We start from the raw sequence: 17,130 nt of genomic DNA, 5'->3' as shown, positions 1-17,130 counted from the left end.
TCACTTTGTCATTGACTGCTGACTTAATTATGATCCAATATATTTCCCCATTGGGAATGAGTAGAGACTTACGCTTTGATACTACTTTTACAAGCATTATAGACACACTGCAGACATGTAGGGCAGCATTTGTATACATTAATATTATTATTATTTCTATATTTGTTTGGACACTTGCTTGAAGCTCTGAAAGAAGCAGATGTTTGATACTCCTGGTTTTCTGCTTTCTTGTGAAGACACGTGAGCATTTGTGCAGAGTGGTCGCAAAGGCAAACGGAAACCAAGGCTCTTTATTTGAATTATTGATAATCCATGAAATTATTAATAGCGCGCAACAACGAGCCACAAAAAATAATCCCGAAGCTAAATAAACCGCTGATGCTTGAAAAATCAGCTCCATGGGTTTTGAAAGTCTGACCGCGAGGACTGAAAGCAAATTATTCTCGCTTCATAGAAATTCATAGCATAGCCGGCTCCAGCCTCATCCCGCGGATACAGTCGCAGGCGCGCAGTCACGCACATACGCGCATATGCACGCGTGCTCGTGCGTCCAGCCTTCCTGCCAGGCTCCACAGTCGCGTTTGTCCCGCGCACAACGCGAGCAAACGGTTGTCGTCTTCAGCACGGGACAGATCCTGCACCCCCTTACTGCAATATGGCGACAGAGGTAAGAAACAAGCTGCCTCTTTCTTTTTCATGCACTAAAATCTGAAGAATGATTCCGAAGCTCCTTCTGGTCAATTCCTCTGAGAAATGCAGGTTGAGAATTGCAGCCTGGTAAACTGAATGGCTTGCTTGTTGTGCCTCCAATGGCTGTGGCATATCGCGATTCGGATGTTTGCTGGCTCAAATCAATCAACGGATGAATAAGAAGTCTTCAGTGTCACGAAACGTTATCTTTACGCAGAAAAAAAAAAAAATGTTGTCCAGGAGCTTTAAATCCACTTACTTTCATCTGTAATTTCTATAATTGCAGACATATATCCTCACACATATAACTTTTAGAGGTTGTTTTTTTTGTCCTTCTATTTTTAGCAAACATTGCTTTTTCTTGCATTGCCTCAGAAACACAGACAGGTGTCATTGAGGTAGAGCATATGCAGTAGGACTCAGCTGAGGAGACTGATGAGAGTGGTGATGATGATGATGAAGCAGTCAGCACCATGGACAGTGACAGTCTCTGCTTGTCTCACCTCCTGTCACACTTCTGAATCAGCTTGACACACACTTCCACTTCCACACACTTTGGTGACCCTCTCCCTTCATGCCTGTCGTACATGCAGTTGTTTGGAAACTGTAAAAGGCACTAAAAAGAAGATGCATAGTGCAACTAGTTACTCCAACCAGCTTCAACAACGTTTGCTGATGTAGTTTTAGCTTCATTAATGCCTGGTAGCTCTCAGGCCAGCAGCAAGTCCTCCGCTCCCCCCCCCTTGTGTCCTTGGTGATGTCACCATAATGCTGGAGACATAACTGCCTTAGTTATCATAATGATGATCTGAGTAGAGGAGACAGCTATTACTTACACTCATGCATGCAGTAATGTGCCTGCATGCTAATTTATATGTGTGCACTGGATGTACCTGCAAGCCTCCAATTTATGAGGAGTTGAAGTTGTAAGTCAAACATAATGACGCTGCAGGTAAAGGGGGCAGCGGACAGGAAGCTGGACAAGAATCATGATTATGTTTTTTTTTTTTTTTTCTTTGAGCCTGAAAGACATGGGCAGATTGGCTTTGATTTCCTCTGGTGGTTTGCCAGTATCCCTGTCCAAGCCCCATCAATTACACACACACATACACATGCATGCATGCACGAAAACACACAACAGTGTGTGGACCCGGGACAGGTTTTTATGTCCAAGACCCATCAATTATCCATGGCATATTTAATGTGAACAGGCTGCTGCAGTTTGTAACCATCAGTGATTGGAGTCTGAGATGAGCACCACAGTTTGCTTCCTCGCCATGCATTTATTCATCTGCCTCTCTCTCCCTCCATGTCTCTGTCACATATTATTTTAGGACTCACTCTACGGCATTTATTGTATGCCAAGTCAGCAAACAACCGCGTTAAGTGAGTGAGCAACAATCAGCTCGCTCTGCAGACTCTTGGTGCTGCATGGACGCTCTCTTGATCCGCAAAGCCCACTCACTACGCGAACAGATCTTCTGCTCTGAGTCAGTAGACTCGCTCTGGCTCAGGTATTGCACTGTTGAGGAATAATGTGTCAAAGCACAGTCATCATCTCACAGACAGGCGCAGGCTCAGCTCCCCACTGAAACAATGTTCCACCTTTTTCCAAAAAAAGATTTCTTCTTTTAGCTTTGCTCCCACAGTTGCTGATCTTCCTCCATGATGTCATGGAAATGTCACTGTTTTGTCAACACCGCCTAAACATCATTGATTTATGAACCTCTGGCTAACACAGCTTGGCAGTAAACATGAGAAATCCTGCTCTCAGTGGCAGGGGACCAGTTAGGTTCTGATGGGATGAAAAGAGATAGCTGACAGTAAGAAAAACACTGAAACAGAGACTGACTTTTGAGTGCATTTGCTGTGCGTGCTGTAATTGTGTGTGTACCATTTGCGGAGTCTGCCCACTGGCAGCACTCAGCAATGTTGTCGCTTCCTTGAGTCGGAGTGACTTAACTAGGAAACATGTCATAGCAGTGAGCCTCACACAGACCCACAGATCCAAACTGGAGGAAGTAGAGAGCGGGATAGTATCAGAGTGGAGGAATGAAAATAAATGACAAAGGAAATATGTTTGCAGTTCATACAATATCTTGTTCATCTACATGTTCAGTCGTTATGATCAAACTTTTTAATGAGCTGTGTATGAATTGAATTACTAATTCGTCTTAAAAATTGGTAACACATAGTTTATGGAGTTACAGTTTATTAAAGTATTTTAATTAATTTAATGTGCATTGTTGCCGTTTCAGATTTAAACATTTGGTGTCTTTGTACTTTGGTGTTTTGTTCACCTGTTTGTTTTTACAAGATTCCTGCTACCTGATAAAATCTTCCTTCTCTAACATTTTTTTTACTTTGTGTTTAATCAGTGTGCAAGCAAACATTAACAGAGTTAAAAGTAACAGAGGAGTGGGTGGAAGGAGAAGTCAGATGGTGCAGCGAGATGCAGAGCTTCTTAATATAGTCCTGTGCGATCAGTATGACACTTTAACATTGCCGTCTGCCTGCAGACTATATTTAGACGCAGGAATAGACCAGATTTGAACCCCGATCTCCCACACGGGAGTAAACATCAACAGTCTGCCAACAGAAATCACTTATTTTCAAGGTTTAAATGGACACAGACAAGTCTGCCAGTAACATCAAAGCCATGTGACAAAAGAAATAGTTAATGGAATAACTAGGATCAATGCAAAGTAGATGACTTCTAAGTAACTTTAAGAGAGTACAAACTCCATGGTTATTCAGAATGAGGTTGGAGGGAGGCAAGCCAAGAGGAATTTACTGTTATTAAGCTGCAGAGAGTGCATATTCTTTCCTTCATATGACAGATCATGAACAAAGGATGGAACCTGTTTGATTTAGAAACATTTGTGGGTTGTGAATTTGAGAGTTTATGTGTCTGAATGTGTGTTTTTAGCAGTCATTGTTTTTTCTCTGCTCCCTTTACCATATTTTCACCCTTTAAATCCACATAACTGGACATACCCAGGTTTACATCTGGAAGCAAAACTGAACTCTTTACTCTTAAAGTATTTTTTAATGTAAACACATTTAGCCACTTCAAGTAAATCTCTGAATGCAGGACGTCTACTTTTATTTCACCCTGTGGTATTGTTATTTACCTAAAGGATCAGAGTACTTAATTACCAATGCCTCACATCACATACTTGCATGTATATGTGGCGCTGTCACGGTCACAAACAAAGAACCTGTGTAATCCTAATGAACCTGACTCGTCCTACTGATTCCAACTTGGATAAATGATGCTCAACCGTGTGCTGATAATTGCTTCTATTATTAGAATGACTTGTTCATCATGATAGCCCGAAGATAACATGGGGACGAGTAGGGGAGCGGTGTTAGACATGCAGAGAGAGCAAAAAAAGAAAACGGATATTAAAAGCTCTGACTGTGATCTCATTGTGGCTGTTAGCAGCTGAAAATAGCAGCTCTGATGCTATTCTTGGCTGTGAGTGATATACCCCAAATAGAGATGAAAGGCTGCCACTGTACCTCATCTGCTTACATGGAATTGAATCTCTTTGGCTCATTCATGCAAGTAACTTACCTTTTGATAACAACAACAAGGCTGTAGCTCACCAAACTTTAGCAAAGATACACACTGAATAATATTTTGTCAAAAAAATAAACAGCTGCAGAGGTGTTGAACTGATCTTGTAAAAATATGGTGTTTTTCTAAAATGATCTGAGGCACTGATATGAATACATCCTCATATTTCTCACTTTTTTTTCTCCCCTTTTTGTAGCTTCCTCCTCCACTTCCTCCCTCCCTCTATACTCTTACTGTTTCTCTCTAATTACCATCCTCTTGAGGAGAGTAATTTACATCAGCAGGGGACACGTTTACACTGGCCCACTTGCTTTCTGCTGTATGCGTCTAAAGCAAATGACTGTTTGGGTGTAAAACATTTACCACTCACCACCAAAGTGATGTTAAGAAGAGTGTTATTACAGCAATTGGGTCTATTGATACTGGAGGAATGCAGTGAGAGTGTGAACTACAGTAAGCCTGCACTGCTGTTGGCGTAGTAACATCTCTGCCCCTCTCTCATAGTGGAGCTCGGTTGCACCTGTGTTGTCTGGCAAAAATACAACTCCAAACTGTCCGGAAATATTAAATCACACTATTAAATATCCTATGGGCCTCGTTATTGAGAACTTCTGTGCAAAAGTTAACTTTAAACTATAATGGTGGATAATGAGACAGGCCTAAACTTTGACATATTGTTTAATAAATCCAATAAATCTGTTGCAAAAGTGAAAAACATTCAGAAAGAATCAACGGTGCAGCTGTTCTATGTATCTTGTGTAGAGTCACAGCACAGCACAGTGCCAAAAAACATTATTAAAAGGCAATTCTCATACCTACATGGATTTAAATGTATTTTAGGCCACAGATGTAACATTTCTGTTTTTCTCCTTGTGTCACTCCTCAGTTTCATAACCTTCAGGAGCTGCGGCACAGTGCATCGCTGGTAACAAAGGTGTTCATACAGAGAGACTACAGCGAAGGCACCGTTTGCCGATTCCAGAGCAAGTTCCCGTCAGAGCTCGACAACAGGGTGAGCACAAACACACACACTCGCATAATATGCAAGTGTAATATGCTGGCAAAATCCCAACTCGCCTGAAAAAACTCACAGGCTTCAACTCAGTGAAACGGATAGCTCAATAAGGCTTTATAAAATCCCTGCAATGGTGTATCCTAGATGACAAAACACAAGAGATGGATTTTGGCTTGTGCAGTAACTTAAACACTAACACACGTGCTTAGAAGATACTTCCGATACTGAGCAACTCCTCACTCCTGCCATCCTTTCAGGTCACAAAACGGATATTTGAAATCCGAATAAACAGAATCACAAAATAGATTTACATTACAAGATGCACTTTTTCCAACCCATCCACAGAAGGAGTGACCTCTAATGTTGTACACTCCTGACTGCAGAATAAAAGTGTCACAACTGTATTGAAAGTGTGAGTGCTCAGAAGAAAGGTGAATCAGGAGAAGAATAAGTCGTAGTGCCTTGATTTTTCCACTGAGCAATAGGCGGGAATGTGCCTTACATTCAAGGTGCAGATTTGCACTTTTTACCCTGCTGTATTGGCACCTGTGAATGATATTATGTAGAGGTATTATTGTAGATTTCTCTGGCAATTAGCATGTGAAGCAGACAGACCACACACAGAGAGCAAACAGTCTGAGTCGGTGCAAAGGGGCTGTTAGAAAATACTTTTTTTTAAATCTGCATCACTGTAAATGTTCTCCCTGTCAGCTGCTCAAACCACTACCCATTGCTGTCATACTTCGAAGTCATTTTTCATTTTTAGCCACAAGTTTTTCCATATCCTGCAAGTGAGGTGTGTTTTCTAAATTGCTTGACAAAACAGGACTGTTTTTGTTTGAGCTGAATGCAGCTGATATGTTTGGCAGGTTGTTTTATAGCTGAACAGCTTGCTCCCCGCACTTATGCCAGAGCACTTTTTTACTCGTGCAGTGCATATGGTGTGTGCATGCCTCTGTGTCTCTGTCTGAATGTTTGTTTGTGTTTGTAAGTAGATCGAGAGAACATTGCTTGAGGAGACGGTGAAGACCCTAAACTCCTTTTATACGGAGGCTGAGAAAATTGGAGGTCAATCGTACCTGGAAGGATGTCTGGCTTGTGCAACAGCTTACATAATTTTCCTCTGCATGGAGACACGCTATGAGAAGGTAATAAATCTGTGAACACCTAAATGCTAAGTGCACAAAGTGGCCATATACTACATGTTGTCCAAAAAAACTGTTCGCCTGCAAAAGGCAGGGTGGATGCACTTTCATAAAGTTCGGGATTTAACTGAGAACGTCGACACGTCATGTCTGTATGATGTATGTGTCATGACCTCAGTTTTTTTGTTTTTGTTTTGTCTTTTCTTATTTGGCTTTCTGCCCATCTACTCTATCTGTCTCCTGCTACACTAACCTCACCTGCTCCCTGTTCCTCAATCAGCTCGAAGCTTTGTTTGTGCTCCCTACGAGTCTGAGTCTGAGACCAACGAGTCCGCAGCCTATATTAACTAGACTTTGGATTTTTCCTCAGGCTGGCATTTGTTATTTGTTTTCCTTGTTTGTAGAAGTGCATTTTAGCTTTTTTTTTTTTTTTTTTTTTTCCATTTTCCCAATCTACAAACTGCCTCCTGTGGCATGTATGGGCCCTTCTCCTTGTTAAAGTGTAACAACTTAATAGAGCTAAAGTCAACAGATGTTTAGCTTTGCTCAGCATAAAGATTGGAAGCGAGGGGATACAGCTTCTCCAGCTCTGAAATGAAAACTCCCTAGAACTTGTAATGTTTACATTTCAGTTTATATACCAATTATTAATTAATAAGTGAGCTTTAGAGTGTAAATAATGAAACTTTTCAAACGTGGACAAATCCAAACTTGCTGCTTCCCCTGCCTCTTTCATGCTAAGATAGACTAACTGCTTTTGAGCTGCATCTTCAAACTCATTCACACTACAGACATGAAAGTGTTACCAATCTTCTCATCCACTCTTAAAAGAAAATGAATGGGCAAATTCTAAAAATGGATTATTCCTTTAAGCTTCCACAACTTTTGTAGGTCAGTGTTAGACCTTCTGTTTAAAAATACAATCATTATTCAGAGGCCACAGTCTTGAATAACTTTGACCTGTTGTTCATTGCAGAGAAAACCTAACGAAGCCTGAGGAGAAAAGCACTGTTTGGCCCAGTAAACATTTGCTGAAAATATGATAAATAAATAAAAACTCAGTCTTCTAAATAATGAATCCTATCAAGGGTTGCAGGGGTCTATAGAGTCAGCTTACACTGGATGAGAGGCAAAGGGCACCCTGAACGTCTTTCACAGTGAATCTACTGTGTATAGTTAGATAAACAGCCGTTCACTCCCAGAGGCAGTTAATCTGTCCCTGCAGGTCTCAGGACTGTAATGGAGACCGAGTCACCTGGAAGAAACCCACATAGACCCCGGCATCAACATGCACATGTAAAAAAGATCCTGACCCAGAGCCATCTAAATGTCAGGTGACAGTGCTCACCATGCAAACATTGTGCTTTCAATTTAATTCCAAGATTAAATCGTTTTTAATATTGAAATGTTAAGATTTAAAGATAATTGAATGGATCAGGATCCTTTTATTGTGTACTAGCAATCTGCAATGTGCATCTCCAACTTATTTCATGCCCTATTTGTTCATTTTAATGGAAGCCAGCTCACACACACACAGAAGAAGACATGTGTTTGTATGTATGTCTCTAAAAGCAGAACACACAGTTATTTAGACTCTCTTACAAGAGGGAAGCCGAGCCAAAAAAAACAGGAGATATGATCGGATTCTCTCTGGCACAAAGTTCCCCCCCAGCTGTCCGTCCACTCCATTTTCAAACCCGCTCAGAGGGCCACACCTGTGTGCCGGTGGGCAAGGCACGGCACACCAGCTGTAACAAGATATTTACCCTCAGCACAACCAAGATGTCCATCTTGAGAACGGGACAGGTGGTGAAACGTCTGTACGGCTGCGATGCTGCTTGTTAGTCGCTGAGATGGAACAAGAACACACACACACACACACACACACACACACACACACACACACACACACACACACACACACACACACACACACACACACATACATAACACAATTCGCAGAGTTAGTGTGCTTGATTAATCCTCTTGTGATTTTGTGTGTACCTGGCAGTGGCCTCAGATGAAACAGGAGTAGCGTGAAGTTCCAGCATGCCCCTTGGCTCTGATCTCCGTCACCCACGACATTCATCTCCTGAGTCTTGTTTGCTTTTTGTAAACATTTCTTTATCAAAGCAGCACAGATGCACTGGGAGCTTGACCAAGAGGCACAAAAGAACGTATTGCTGTGATGAAGCCATGCAGAAATGTCTTGGTCTGAGGCTCCTTTCATCTCCCTGTCAGCTGGGTGCTGCTCCATTGACATGCTCAGATGCTATCAGCTCCACAGGAGAGTCGTTTATTTACTTGTTTAACTTCATCATCTTGGCTGAATGACGCTATGACTGACGATGATAAAACATACCCACCCAAGTAGAAGCTGTGTGTGCGTGTACGCGTGAGAGTGCCACACAACGGCGATCGTGGATTCATCGCAGCACCTCGCTGCTCACATCTCGCACCATCAAAAGACACTGATTGCTCTCAGCATGTCAGAACAGCTACATGTAAGCACAAGCATTCATAACACTTCCCTCTCGCTCTCCATCTCTATTGTTCTTCTTCTATTATTTACAAGAATGTGGCTGTACGGCGTTGGACTCGCACGGAGGCATGTATACGCACATGAATACTTTTGTATTGCATTTGATAACATAGGCAGAGGATTGTGTAAATATCCTCACAACCACAAAGCTTTTTTTCAGATAGGCTTCCACATACACAGCAGCAGAACAGAGGCACAGCTTGGAAACTTGACTGTCATAGTATTATGCTGAACAGGACTGAGCTGCCCTGAGAGCTGGAGGGACCGGCCTTTTCCTTGGACCACAGTAAACCGATTAGTCAGGGCTCCACTCTGAGTCTCTGCCTCTTCACTGTGATGTTTGACCCTCTTTGATTGAGTTTAAAAAAAAAAAAGACACCGCTTGTATTGTGTTTAGAAATGTACTGGTATAATGACATTGTTCCAAATCCAATATTGATTACTTATTATTCACACAGATCGGACCGATTGTCGAAGCGCAACGAACCAAACCACTGCCGTTTAATGGCCTCAGTTCAACTGCTTTTCACTGTGAAATCTATGTCTTAATGTTTCCCAGACATTTTATTACAACAGTTTCTTATTCGTCTTCCAACGGGAGACAAAGAAGGACTCTTTTGTTGTTTAGTGTCCACTCGCAGGGGTCACTATATCAGCAGCTGTGCCTGCAGCTGTAACAGGCCTTTGACATCCCCGAGGTGCTCAGTGTGTTGCTGAGTCTCTGTTGTTTTAATCTCTCGAGGCCGAGTGCTGCAGTGACCTTTAGTTAACTCACAAAAGAGGATGCGAATCTGTCATGCTCAATAAATCAGAGCGGGAATACCCACAAATGTGTTACATCTCCATAGAGCATGCGTCAAAGGATGTTTGTAGCTTGTTACAAATTCAATTCTTTTGTAGTTTTAAAATGATATGTACAGTATGAAGTTTCCTGACACATTGACAGACACTCATACAGGTTTAACGGTTTAACCAGACCTCCAGGTGCTGTCCGTTTTGGTTTAACCTCCTAATAATGTTGTAGATTATGTAGCTAAATGTTTAGACTAGATACACAGATGCGATAAAGATTGCACCTTATTTTGTAGGAGCGGTGGCTGCCTTCTCAGTGTACTTCAAGCCCAGTGGAGTGTGGTTTAGCTGACTGACATGATTAGGAGTTTAGGAGAGGCATGGCACATCAGCATTGTTGTTGCCCACAGAGGCATAGCTGAGGCTGAATAAGCTGTCCTAATGATGCCACTTTAGCTAATAGCTGTCCATTTAGCATGACTGGCCATCAGTCTGCAGTCATTTGGTTGCTATCAGCAGCAACCTCAGACCACATCAGTGCTTTCAATTTGTGAGACACTACTCTTGTCTCCAGGGCAAACATTGTGTGCAGTCGTGAGGCGCAGGAGAACATATGCATGCTTGTTTGAATTTGTGTGTCTGCACTGCACAGATTCACTCCACTGCTGCTCTGTGGCTTTTGCACAGTTGATGCAATACTCACTTCCAAAACTGAGAAATACATTCGCTGCCAATGCAATCTAAATAAACTGTTCACTTCACATTTCAGAGTGGTTCCAAATTGTCCCGACAGTTAACCAAGGCATGACATTTAGCCTGAGAGAGCCATCTTTCAAATTAGGAACTAAAGCTTCCAAATGGAAAACTTAAAAAAAGAGAGAAGCTCGTGCTCATCAGTTTTAGTAATTCAATTCATACAGCCTTTCTTGACATGAGTGGCTTGGAAGTATGTATGAAAAAAAAACCAAAAAAAAACTGCTGTACTTGGAGCATAATGGAATTACTTTGAGTTTGGATTATAATGCTCAGGGAAAATAAAGACGGGCAGTGACTCGAGAGAGTTGGTATCATATGCCGTATGCTAACTATGCACAGAAGGACTGCAAACTCATTTCTTCCATTTTTCATATTTTCCACTCAAGACAGTACAAGAGAAGGTTAAATTAGCTGTAGTTTGGCTAACGTTTAGCCTCCTTTAGGTATACGGTTATGACATGTAACACAGGATTCACTTTAATAAGTAATATGCAGGTAATGGATCCCCAGCTGGAATGTCTGTTCAGATTATCTTCTGCGAGACTGCCTGTTCTGCTTGTGTTGTGCATCGTACCGCCAATGATTCTAATCAAATCTGGATTACCTCTAGATGTACCTCAGTCCTGTTCTAATCCCTCTCCTCTTCCTGTTTTATTCCAGGTGCTGAGGAAGATATCAGGCTACATCCAGGAGCAGAATGAGAAGATCTACTCTCCTAGAGGTCTGCTGCTCACAGACCCCATAGAGAGAGGAATGAGAGTTGTATCCTTCTTTCATCTGCTGCTGTGCTCTCTGTTCACGGTGCAGAAAGAACAGCCTAGCATGTAGAAGACAGATTTGAGGTGGCACGTGAAAAGACAGGTTAGAATCACTGCTTGAAACATCTGGATTGGGTAAATGAACAAGAAATACCTCCTCTTCCTCATAAATTACCATCAAGGTGCCATTGAACAAGGCATTTAAACTCCAGCTGCTGTAGACTTGCTGCTCAATGGTCAACTATTGTTCCCGGGAGTAAATCTAAATCAGGACAGGGCTGCAAAAAAACGGCATGGCAGGTCAATCAGGAGCCTAAAATGTGTATCCACTTGTGATGTTGTGTTTTCTTTTCTCAAGCCATCGAAGTAGTTTTGTCATTCCACAATAAGATGTTACATCACAGCCTGTTCAAACACTTCTAGCTCTTTGTGAATGTTCTTTTATAGATGAGTTGTGTCTCTCTTTGTTGGTTGGAATGATCCCAGCACAGGCAGGATGGGAGAGAAAATGTGTCCAGTAGACCATCACACAGGCCTGGCCCAGACTGGCTCAAAGCACAGGCTCCAATTCAAAGGGCCAGCCTATTACCAACAATTATAAGTCAATGCACTCCTATACACTTCGCAGTCTGTTTCTGAAGGCTCATTAGAGACTTCATTCTCCCAAAACACAGCACAGCGCGTGTCCCGCTTGGATCACTTTTTTATTGTTTGCATGAGCTCGTAGCCTGAACCTTTATAATTTAAGTAAATTAAACTTGTTGTCCTGTTAGCCATCATTTCATAGCCTATCAGACTCGGTCCGATGGTTCATCTGGGGTGCAACTAAGCCCAGCCCTGTGAAGACAAAAGGACTTGCCATGATTTGACTGTCTACAGTAATTTTATGAGATCTGAGTTTTGTTAGAGCTGTATTAGAGATATGATGACTTTGTTTCAGGCTTCTCCAAACCTTTTCAAACATGTTGGATTTGATCAAAGCTGTGATGTGATTGTATTTGGTGCGCTTCGGAGACCAGCCTCAGACAGGAGAGAGGCAGTATGCAGTGAGAAAGAAAGCAGAAACTGGAGACACAGTGGAGACACTTATTGTGTGTTTTCTAACATTCACACACATCTACACATCCTCTGACATCAGTTGTCCAGGTTGCGAGATCTCACATCGAAACACTGTGAGCAGCTCAGAAACTGAAATTGTTTTGATAATCTTGTAGGCTGCTGGGGCCTCATGCATTTAAAAGGGTTTGGATATGACAGGATCCAGAGCTGTGAGGCAATTGTGGAACTGTAATGCTTTCGAATCCCCCCTGCACTTTGGTACCCTTTTCATCTTGATGATCCTTGACATTCATTGTGTCCTCAGCTCGAGATCAGTGTGTTTGAAGACCGGGGCTCTGGCGGCTCCAGTCCCAGCAGCACCATGTCGTCTGGCAGCAGCGCTCGGTGACTGGAGGGGCAGCACCAGGCTTACGGGTACCACCACAGGGGCAGCGGGACACTTACCAACATCCGCATGCTGAAACATGAGAGCACCAGGTTCTAGGACGAGCAGAGAGAAAAAGGCGAGGAGGTGATCTAGAGCATTCACACTCTCCCTGCTGGGGCCTACGATGTACCGCCTTGAGAAAGAGGATCTGGCTAACACAAACATACTGGATACAGAATAAACACAAGTGCAACAGAACCCACACTTTAGACACATACCATCATCCAGAGTGTCTGTGAGGTAACATCCTTCAGTCTTGAACACATTCAAACCAAAATAATCATGATATCTTTTGTTCCATTTTTTTTTTTTCCATCCACCTTTTCTCTCATTCCTTCACGTCTGTTTCCGTGAGTCACACCATCTCTGTGTTGTAGCTGATTCAGCAGGCTTAGCCTTTATTCGACTGGCTGTCAATGTTTGATTGTTTTCGTGGCGGTCACCGTCACTATGCCTATCTGCTTACCATTGGCAGCGCAGTCTTAGGTCTGAAGTCTGAAAGGAGGAAATCGACCAGCCTCCCAGGAGACCCAGTGTTCTCCGTTCTCGCTGAATGACTCCATTCTTGTCAGGTGGTTGAGGTCAAGCCGCTTGAATGCTGGCAAATTGGGCCGGCTGTGGGACTGCTTGGTTCTATGCTCTGTTCACATGCATTTGGCTTCAATATCAAACGGCTAACAGAGAGCACCTTGAATTATTTATCCTTCTCATTCACAGCAGTGGATACTGGTGATCCACAACACAGCTGTAAGTCACACTCCTACATGCACACACACACACACACACACACACACACACACACACACACACACACACACACACACACACACACACACACACACACACACACACACACACATATGCATTCAAATGCACACAACCATGCACAAGTACTCGTACAAAGAGGACATGGGTTCACGTGCATATACACTGACACACACCTGTAGCTAGTGACCGTGCATTCCTGCATACGCACACATATTCTGGCAGACGTGGAGTTCGAGTCGAGCCAGACAATATTCTCTGTGGTTTCAGCTCATTGAGAAGGCAAGCAAACCCAGACCCTGTAACGCGTAGTCATGCTAGTTTTGCCTGGACGTGTGTTCATGCGTGTGTGTGTGTGTGTGTGTGTGTGTGTGTGTGTGTGTGTGTGTGTGTGTGTGTGTGTGTGTGTGTGTGTGTGTGTGTGTGTGTGTGTGTGTGTGTGTGTGTGTGTGTGTGTGTGCCATCAGTCCCAGCGAGATGAAAGCTTGCAAATGATTAAGAAGACATCAAAGATCAAGGATCAATGCCCTAAATGAGACCCCAACACTCTGACATATTTGGTTCGGAGATAAATGAAAGAGCGTGGGCTCTTTTCAGTATGGGTGTTAATGACAGACGTGTGTTTACATGTGAGAAAAGGTACGTGCAGGTGAACACACAGAGGTCAATACTTAAACCTCTTTTATTTTTTTATACAGCTTTCACATAAATGTACATTATATTTAATTATACAAGATACTAAATATAAATAAAAACAGGAATGACAAAATAGACCCCTGAAAAGAATTTTATATGACATTGACACATCAAGAAATTAAGAAAGCTGTTGATTTCACATTTTGTGTCATCAAAGTGTTTCATTTTGGTCTGTGAAATACAGCTGTAGCTCCCTCTAGGGTCAGACTGAAAAAGTTTTGAACTTCTGAATGAAAAAATAACTCACCAAATTGAGTTTTAAGACAAGAACACTATGATTTGGATTGTTTTTAGCTACTGATTCAAACCTTAGATGAAGATTCATCTAACACAGCATATCCACATTATACCGCACTGCTCCGCAGTTAACTCATTAATACAAAATAATAAGTACAGCCTGGGGAACATAAATTCTGTCTCTCTTTGGGGAAATGTAGCATCCTGTCTGACTGTGTGTGTGTGTGTGTGTGTGTGTGTGTGTGTGTGTGTGTGTGTGTGTGTGTGTGTGTGTGTGTGTGTGTGTGTGTGTGTGTGTGTGTGTGTGTGTGTGTGTGTGTGTGTGTGTGTGTGTGTGTGTTTGTGTGAGAGAAGGCTGATGAGATGAAAGGTGATCATTATGTAGCAAAAATGTTGATGCCAATAGACAGCACACCCGCCCATCATCTAACAAAAGACGAGATCCTCTGAACAAAAACATATACCTGTTTCAGTGCCTGCATATTTTATTTTCGTTGCCACAGTTTGTCTTCATCTGTCTTTTACCATTGTCAGTTTTGTGTTCTTTAGACTCATCGCATGATCTCTTAACTAAGTCTGTAGTGTACCCCTTTGCCTCTCTTTTTTTTTTTTTTTTGCATAAATAGCTATTAGAAAAGCCCTCAGCAGAGCCACAGCCTTGCAGCTTGCTTTTACAGTGTCAATGTAAAGTTAAACTGCTCACTGGAAAGTGACTGGCAGAGCTGGTGATGTTTCGCTCCATGCCAGTGGATAGTTTATTTTCAACATGACATTATACATGATGAATGAGATGCACCTACACAGACATTTTACCACAGCAGCTGAGTTCAGTTGTGCTTGTGTTCGGCCTCCTGTGCTTTTTTGATGCCTTCATGTTTCATCCCAGTGAGGTGGATATCCGACCTGGGGCTGACGGACAATTTTAAAATGACTCAACACTGCCAATAAGCGAACAAAGGAGCTCATTGGACAATGTATGAAAGGAAAAAAAAAAAAAAAACAATGAGTGTAAATGAAGTGTACAGGACAAGAACTCTACTGCTTGTCGATGTTTATCCACACAGAGTTTGTGAACTGTACAGACGTGGATGGAAATGCCATCAATTTATTTAATTCTAATACATCACTGATGCCCAGTAACAGTCCTTAAAGTCATGTTTAATGTTTTGATATCCTCTCTGATTTGGGCATCAAGTGTATAAGCAGCTACAAAAGCATATTGTCTGTACAGCTGTAAGCTGCACGTAGTATCGTCTGCCATAAAAAGGGTATGTTTCGTTTTGTCTTCAATTTTATTTTAAGTGTTGAAAATGTAACTTCTAATGTTAATATTAAGAACGATGTCAGTTACTGTTGGAGGTAAACAGAAGGGTGACGATAGTGATTCTCAGGGGAAAGTCTGAAATGTGCCAAATTCAAAGGCCTCTTAAAAGATAGGTTCATATTTGTGGCCATGCTCGCAGCTTTAGTGATGTTTCTCCATCACGTTAACAGACGGAAATATTTCAACAGTCATTGGATGGATTGATAAGAAACTCGGTGCTGATGTCCAGGGGGCCCAGAGGACGAATCCTCCTGAATTTTCTTCTACAGCCACCTGCAGCTCAGTCTTTCCAAATGTTAGTGGTATACAGTATCAGTTCAGCTACATGATGGATCGACACTGATGGATCGGCATGTTACCAAGCTAACATCAATATTTATCTCAAAGCACTGCTGTGCCAAAGTACAGTCTCATAAAGCAGCTTGCATGGCTGTTGACTGTTGTTTTAAGTATGTCTGAAACTTTTAAAGAATAGCTGGACAGGATAGCATCTTATTAAGATTAAATCTGAACCTACCTTTAAAAGTGAGGTGAAAAAGACGCACCATGTGCCACATTATGCTTTATGTAGCTTGTTCTTTCAAGAAAAGTGTTTGATTAATGAAGACAGCCATGGGAGTGAAGATTATGATAAGGATTTAAACGTATTCTTGTAAAAAGAAAAAAGTACATTATCACAGAACAGATTATACTTTGGACTCTATAATGTCTCTGCTAGATAAGAAGAAGATAACCTCATTGCCAAAACATGTCTTTGGAGGAGAGGCTGAGATATAAAACCTGAGCCAAAGGAAGATGTACAGCCTCTTTCCGTATGTAAATTGTCACATGCCATATATTTATCTTGTACTGTATTTGAGAGTGCAGCAAGTACACTCAGACACGTGGAAATCATCAGTAAGCAGATACTGTTTGTGTGTGATGCTGTTACAAGTGAGAGACTATTCTATAGTGCAATATGATGCCTTCCTAAAAAATATAAAAGACGATGTGTCGAGTCTTGGTACAGCCTCTTTGAGTTGCTTCGAGTTCTGAGTTGTTTTGCTTCAGGGAGACTAAATCTGCATTGATGTTTAATGCTGCATGATGTGTGTGTGTAAACAAAAGTGAGTAGCAGATGACAAGAAGCGAAATCCCTGATCAACAAAGTCCCCAGTTGTGCTGCCGAGAAAGAGCAATTTATATCTTATCTTGATGCTATTTATGTGTTTACATTGGGTTATTTACAGATTCATTGAAATGGATTCATGTATTTTTTTCAAAGCTGATTATTATTCAAAGCCTGTGGAGAAGAGTTTTAACTGTTTCCGAGGGTTGAATAAAGTATCTGATAAAAGCTGA

The 17,130-nt window shown here is 41.9% G+C and overlaps 1 protein-coding gene across 1 annotated transcript; it reads left to right on the top strand.

Annotated features, from left to right (window-relative positions):
- The first annotated feature begins 564 nt into the window (after positions 1 to 564).
- On the top strand, positions 565 to 17,130 carry golga7bb (golgin A7 family, member Bb). The gene is made up of 5 exons (XM_069692674.1): positions 565 to 667; positions 5,160 to 5,285; positions 6,284 to 6,436; positions 11,184 to 11,285; positions 12,645 to 17,130. Exons 1-5 carry the CDS (start codon positions 656 to 658, stop codon positions 12,726 to 12,728), a joined length of 477 nt encoding a protein of 158 aa, XP_069548775.1. The 5' UTR covers positions 565 to 655; the 3' UTR covers positions 12,729 to 17,130.

This window comes from Brachyistius frenatus, unplaced genomic scaffold, assembly GCF_029030835.1.
Source record: "Brachyistius frenatus isolate BFR_SWC_R1_liver_20210118 unplaced genomic scaffold, ASM2903083v1 Contig_13, whole genome shotgun sequence".
Lineage (NCBI taxonomy): Eukaryota > Metazoa > Chordata > Actinopteri > Embiotocidae > Brachyistius > Brachyistius frenatus.
This window is presented reverse-complemented; position numbering and strand designations above follow the sequence as displayed.